The following is a 7,515-nucleotide window of genomic DNA, read 5'->3' on the forward strand; positions in this document are numbered from 1 at the left end:
GATCCCTATGGACCAGATTTCTACTAAAATTCTTCCAATTCAAATATTTTAATTTTTCCACACTAGATAAATTTAAAGACAAGCCCTAATTCCCTTTCCTGCATAATTTTCCTTGCCATTATATTTCTAGAAAGACTTTCCAGTGTGCTTCTGTTAAATTGTTCCACAATTATAAAATCAGGATGGATAATCTGAGAAGATACCCTATGACTCAAAAAATTACTTGCCCTCCTCCCAAAACATGTGTGTGTATGTGTGTGTGTGTGTGTGTGTGTGTGTGTATTTCCAAGGGCTTCCCGGGGCTTCGGTGGTAAAGAATCCGCCTGCCAATGCAGGAGATGAGATGCGTAGATGCGGGTTCCATCCCCAGGTTGGGAAGATCCCTTGGAGAAGGCAATGGCAACCCACTCTAGTATTCTTGCTTGGGAAATCCCATGGACAGAGGAGCCTGGTGGGCTACAGCCCATGGGGCCACGAAAGAATTGGACACACAACTTAGCGACTAAACAACAACAATGTATTTCCAAAGGGCTTATGCTAATCAAAACTGCAGGAGGACACAAAGCATACTGTTCTCCCATGCCTTTGTCTAAATAATTTAAGTAGTTCTGAAAGGATTAGAACAATTAAGATTCAGTCTGTAGGGCTGGAAAAGAACCCAGACAGCAAATTTTATCACCCTGTATCAATTCTCTAAAATCCTTCCCCTAAATTGAACTAAATCAGTAACAATTTCTTAGTAAATGCAGACTATATTTCTTAGCAAATTTAGTAAAAGGAGACTAAATCAGTAACAATTTCTCAATTTCAACAGTAAAGGCAAAACCAAAAAATAAACCACCCTTCCACTCCACCTCCTCCCCAGAAAAAAACCTATGGGACTGACAATAAAATTCAGTTCCATCTAAAATAATATAATTACATAATATCTACCTGACAAATCTACTTGAACCAAGTTAGATGAACCTGTAGTTTGAGTTTTCATAGCCTGTTGCAGTTGAAAATAGTTTGGGCATAGATAACTGGCTAACATATAATAACACATTTTAACATATATGCTATTTGCTTGTATATACATAGGTTACCTCTGGAAAGCTACATAAAAAATTGGTAACAGTGAATTGCCTTTTTCGAGATCTTGGTGGGTGGATAAAAGGAGGGAGATCTTATACTACACTCCCTTTTGCACCTGTTAAATACTTAAACATGTAAATATGTCAATTAACATATATATGCAAATATACAAATGTACATCCTTTAAAAATTTTTGTATATCATCTGATGGGATCAGATCCAGCTACAATATTTGTAAATTTCAAGTAACAGTCTATATTCTGGGTTTCTATGGTCACCTCAACTAATTTTCTAAAGATGTATATTTTAAAATTTTCATATGGATAAATAACTCCAAAGAATGTGTATATATGTATGTGAGGGGGTACCATTAGTCTCTCATGTAGGATACTAAATTTAGATTAAATAACCAAGCAAAAACATAATAATGGTTTGCATTCCATAGTCCTATTAATAGCAACTCCAGACTTTTTAAAAAAAATTTTAATCCTCCCAGTTTATCCATGTAACGACAGATCAAATTTTGGATATACAGTATTATATGCCTTTTACACGGGGGACTGGGGCATTATGTAGATTTTGGTATTGGTCCCGGAAACAATTCCCCAAGGATACTGAGAGAAAAAGGTATAACCAGGTGCTCTGAATTTATTTAAAAGTAAAGCATGACAATACCAGTGAAATCAACAGATAAATGACATGAGACTTAACTAGTTAAGCACTAAAAGAAAAGAAAACAAAAGGAAGAAAAACTTCAAAACAGGGACTTCCCTGGTGGTCTAGTGGCTAAGACTTCGAGTTTCCAGTGCAGCAGTCTGGGGTTCGATCCCTGGCCAGGGAACTAGAGCCCACCTGCCACAAGTAAAGATCCCATGTGCCACAACTAATACTTGGTGCAGCCAAAAAACAAGAAAAAGATTCAGAACAAAAACGCCTAAGATAACTGTTATTCATTCATATGGAGATCTTCGACAAAAGTTACCTAAGTAAAAATGTCATTTTTTTTTTTTTTTCCAGTGGGTTTTGTCATACATTGATATGAATCAGCCATAGATTTACACTTATTCCCCATCCCGATCCCCCCTCCCATCTCCCTCTCCACCCGATTCCTCTGGGTCTTCCCAGTGCACCAGGCCGGAGCACTTGTCTCATGCATCCAACCTGGGCTGGTGATCTGTTTCACCATAGATAGTATACATGCTGTTCTTTTGAAACATCCCACCCTCACCTTCTCCCACAGAGTTCAAAAGTCTGTTCTGTATTTCTGTGTCTCTTTTTCTGTTTTGCATATAGGGTTATCGTTACCATCTTTCTAAATTCCATATATATGTGTTAGTATGCTGTAAAAATGTCATTTTATTACAACATAATGTATGCTAAAAAATACTTGGTGTCTTTGGGAGAATGCTTTATATCTTATATAGATTGGGATTACGATGTAAAATGAGGCCTATTTAAATCATGTTATATGTACTCACTTGTTTTTTCCCCTTACTACTATGAAATCTACTTCTTAAAAATAACAAACCTTTTAACACCTGAATTAAAATTATTTGGGCTTTATAAAAAATATAAATCACCATTTTAATCACTATAATGTAAAGTGGACATCTATAATCTCAAGAGTACTAAAAACTAGTACTGGACTCTTTAAGAAAGCAGCAGCATTGGGAGACACTTCTTCACTGTAATATTTGTCAGTAACTTTTTTTTAAAAAGTTAAATAATCTTTTGAAGGGCTAACAACTGTTTTTATATACTGAAGGTAACTGTGGATATGTTATCAAAATTATTTTTGCCATCTAATTTTAATAGAAAGAAAAACATTTTCTACTTGATTATCTTTGCAGCACTATACTCTGTGGCAAAAACTGACTTATCAGCAACAAAACACCTGTTGTGTAGGAAGTTTTGTATATATTTTCCTCTTCAAAGGTTAGTATGAAAAAGAGGAATTTGTAACGTAGCATATAGTTTTAGTTAAGAAAAAACTATAAAGAAAAAGGCAGGATGTGTTGCTTTCAAATGAACTTGAAGAGAGTTTGAATGATTCAAATTTTCCTCTAACAAAACGCCACAACAAAAAGATCTGGCTTTTTATATGTAGGGAAAAAAACAATTAATAGCCTGTTTGGTTAGAAACCTAAAGCTTTAAAGATTCCCATTACCTCACTTTGACAAGTTTTATTTTGTTTTGACAGTGCCACTTTAAACATTAGCGGAGAAACGTGAAATTGAATAGAGAAATAAATTCTCTATTTTAAGAAATTATTTTATAATGATTCAGAAACATGCAAATTTTTAAGCTGTCTAAAATAGACAGCTAAGAATTCTGAGAAGCTATTTAGTTCTCAGGGTTTTCCAGTTCATTTATCATTCTTTGGAGCTTTTTAAGAGCCAATTTAGCACATTCAGTCACAACCAGGCTTGGAAGTAAAATAAAATGCAGTCTATTTTAAGAATATGTACACAATATTGGAAGTGAAAGAAAACACTAAACATACATAAAACAGAAACTAGACTTGGGATTCTCTCTAGATTTCAAATACCCAAATTTATTTCCATACCTCTACAAAACAAGGGGCACACAAAAATCTGCACAGAAAGGTTCATAAAACATTATTCATAAAATAGCCAAAAACCTCCCCCAAAAGGCTATGTTCAAAATCATGGACAGAAAACAAAACATAACTTTTAAATGTTAATGTGCAGTTATCAAACTTCAAAAACACAATCATAAAAAAAAAAAAAAAAAACACAATCATGCATCCACAAAAAAAACAACAACAACACTCTAAGAACGTCAAATTTTAAACAATCCTTATAGAAGTTTCACAAATTGCCTACATAAAACCTAAAGTCTAAAATCAATAGGCTATATCGAAAATCAAGGGACCTAGAAGAGCCAAAATAATGTTGAAAAAGAAAAATGAAGTTGGGAGCACTCACACTTCCACATTTCAAACTTACTAGAAAGCTACAGTAATCAAAACAGTGTGGTACTAACATAAGGATAGAGAGAGATACCAATGAAAATCCAGAAATAAAACTCATGTATCTACTGTTAACTCATTTTTGACAAGAGTGCCAAAACTATCCAGTGGAAAAAGAATAGCCTTTTAAACAAATAATGCTGGAACAACTAAACCCACATGCAAAGAATAAAGGTGTACCTCTTCCCAGCACTGTACACAAAAACTAACTTCAAATGGATCATAGGCCTAAATGTAAGAACTAAAACGTCATATAAAACCCACAGAAATAACACAGAAGTAAACCTCTGTGATCCTGGGTTAGGAAAGACTTCTTAGATATGACAACAAAAGCATAACAGATAACAGAAAAATTAGAAAAATTCGACTTCATCAAAATTAAAAACTTATGTGCTTCAAAGGACACCATTAAGAGAGTGAAAAAGACAACCCAAAGAATGGGAGATAATACTTACAAAATCATGTTATCTGCAAACCAAAACTACAATGAGATATTACTTCACACCCATCCACTACAATAAAAGACAGATAACAAGTGTAGTCCAGCATGTGAAAAAACTGAAACCCTCAGACATTGTCAGTGGGATTGTAAAATGGTGCAACTACTTTGGAAAATGTTTGGCTGTTCCTCAAAATATTCAACATAGAGTTACTATATGACCCAGCAATTCGACTCCCAAATGAAATGAAGACATGTGCCCACATAAAAACTTGCACAAAAATGTTCACAGCAGTATTCATAACAGCCAAAAAGCACAACCAAACAAATCTCTACCACTGATGAATGGCTAAATACAGTATGAGACACACACACACGTACATTATTTGACCATAAATTAGAATTAACTACTGTTAAATGCTACAGCCTGGGTGAACCCTGGAAACATGTTAATGAAAGAAGTTAATCATAAAGGACCACGTGTATGAACCCATTTATATGATTATGCCCAGAGTAGACAAATCTACATGGTAAGGAAAGATGACTACAAATCTACATGGTAAGGTAAGATGACTGCTAATAAACACTGGTATCCTTCCTTAGATGAAGAAATTGTTCTAAAAACGTGGTTGACGTCTGCACAACTCTATGAACATACGAAAAACTTCGAATTGTTCATTCAAATGAGTTGTATGGCAGGTGAATTGTACCTCAATAAAGCATGGTTGATGTCTGCACAGCTCTATGAGTATACGAAAAATCCTTGAATTGTTAAATGAGTTGTATGGCAGATGAACTCTACCTCAATAAGGCTGTTTAAAAAAAAAAAATACAAAGCTGACGTCTAGTATTTGTGTCGCTTGTGGAAAACGAGGAACATTCAAGACAAATAACTACAAACTGATTTGATTACTAAGCAAATCTGTGGGTGAAATAATTAGAAATTAAGAATTTAAGTCATTCCTTACTCATTTTATGCATACCACTCTAAATATTTCTACATCTTAACTAAAATGGAATTGTACCTCTTGCAACTGTCAAGCCATAAAATGGGATTCCTGAGACACCTGAGTACACATGTTCCTTTCCTGTACACGGCTGAACTCTACTCCCCAATACAACAAACAATAACTGCGGAAAAACACTCCACAGGGAGACTGGGAAGTCATTCTCAGAGAACCATCTAAAACCAATACTGAATTTAGAGAGGTGTGGAAAGAATGAGGAAGGCGAAGGAGCCCAGGGAACAAGGGGAAGTATGGGTGCATTCAAGCCCAAGGAATCCAGTTACACTAAATTCAACTTTTGTACGCTTTGTGAACAGGCCCAGAGGCAAAGTCCTGGGCGCAGACCAACGAGTCGAGCTGCGAGGCCGAGAGGAAGTGCTGATCCAGCCCAAGTCCGCAAGGGAATTCGTGGGGAAATGGTGGGGGGCCGAAGGGCTAAGATGGGGGCCTGCGGGGCGGGAAGGAGGCGAGCCTCCCCGCCCGGCTCCGGGCCGCACTCGCCGGCAGCGCGCAGCTGGGGTGGCCGCGCCGCGGGCCCGTCGTCCGCGTCCGAACCGCGGAGCGCGCCCGGCGCCGGGAGTCTCCGGCGGGGCCGGCGGCCGGCTCCCGGCTCCCGCCCCATCCGGCGCTTTGTCCCCGCGCAGGCGGCCTCTCGGCGTCCCCGCCGCGGGCTGAGGGGCCGCGCTGACAGCCCCCGCCCCCCGCTGGGGCGGCGAGCCCGCGAGTCGGCGCGGCCGACGACCCGTCACCCGACGGGCTTCGTCCAGGCGGGACGCAGCAGGCGGCGGTCCGAGGACGCCGGCCCTGCCCGCAGAGCCGCCGCCACCGCCCGAAGCGCACGCAGGCCGAGGTCAGCCGGAGAAACTCTCGGCCTCCGAAACCCACACCATGTCCAACATCCTTTTCTTACCCAAAAATTCTCAACGAAATGCGCCATGACCATCGTGCCGCTGCCGACGCCGCGCCGGGTTCCGCGTCCGCGCCCTCCCGCCGCTCCGTAAACACCGGCCCGGCCCCCACGGCGCCCCCGCCTTTCGCTGCAGCCGCCGCCTTCTTCCCGGAGACCTGCCCGCACCCTCCAGGGCGCATGCGCCACCTAGCGGCTGCCGCCGCGGGGCGAACCTTCAAACGCCCAGGCTGGGTTGCGCATGCGCCCTAGGCCCCATTCCCGGGCTTTTCGTCCTCTTCCTCTCTTCCCAGCGCTGGCGCGTCGGAGAATGAGTATTCTTTTTGGAATGGTGGAGAACCCGGTCCCGGAGCATCACCCGGGAGACTGCCCGCACCCTTCGCTGTGCGATGGGTACTGGCATAGGGACAGGGCGAAGAGAAGGGCCGGCCAGAAACAGTGGAACCCACCGCCAGGCTGCCTTCTCTCTCCCTCCTCAGAAGACTGGCTTCCTGAGCTTTCGAGGATCTCGGGGAGAGACCCAAGTTGGGGCCAACTGGGATGGGGGAAACTTGGCCTCTAGCCAACCGGAGAAGACTCTGAGAAATGGTCAACAGGGTGCCTTTCCTTGATAGGGAATTAAGAACCAAAACAAAACTTTCCGAGGCCGGAAAAGGAGGAAACGCCCTGGAGCCAGAGAGCTGCCCGAGACCCAAGCACCAAGTCCGAGGCCGCTGACCTCCAGCACGCCCGGAGCAAACCGGCCGGGACTGCCGACTGCAAGAACGTGACCCGAAACCGACGATTTTTCCTAACTCAGCCAGTTTTGTCTCTCTCTCTTTTCTTTTCTTGCAGCACTTGTTCACGTAAGTCCATGGTTCTCTCAGCAACTTGTACATTTTGGAAAAAGAAACAAGTTCAGACACGCCTCGGCATTTAACAGAGACACCAAATCCCCTTCCCACGCCTGCTTTCCAGAGGTTAAGGGGAAAAAAATTAAACCAGGTCAGTTAGGTCCAAAATATGCAGTTCTTGAAGCCAAGCCGGACAAACAGATTTAGTGTAGCTTTAACTGTACATGCATGGCACATCTCTTCAGATCTTGTGACTTCAAAC

The 7,515-nt window shown here is 41.4% G+C and overlaps 1 protein-coding gene across 1 annotated transcript in view; it reads right to left on the minus strand.

The window, feature by feature from the left end:
- The window catches only part of FCHO2 (FCH and mu domain containing endocytic adaptor 2), a 129,250-nt gene extending 122,664 nt beyond the window's left edge, over nt 1-6,586 (minus strand). Inside the window, exon 1 of the mRNA XM_043488544.1 lies at nt 6,424-6,586. Coding sequence (XP_043344479.1) covers nt 6,424-6,456 — 33 coding nt within the window. The 5' untranslated portion in view covers nt 6,457-6,586. The remainder of the gene's footprint in view (nt 1-6,423) is intronic.
- Nucleotides 6,587-7,515: the final 929 nt, after the last annotated feature.

This window comes from Cervus canadensis, chromosome 16 (assembly GCF_019320065.1).
Source record: "Cervus canadensis isolate Bull #8, Minnesota chromosome 16, ASM1932006v1, whole genome shotgun sequence".
Classification (NCBI taxonomy): domain Eukaryota; kingdom Metazoa; phylum Chordata; class Mammalia; order Artiodactyla; family Cervidae; genus Cervus; species Cervus canadensis.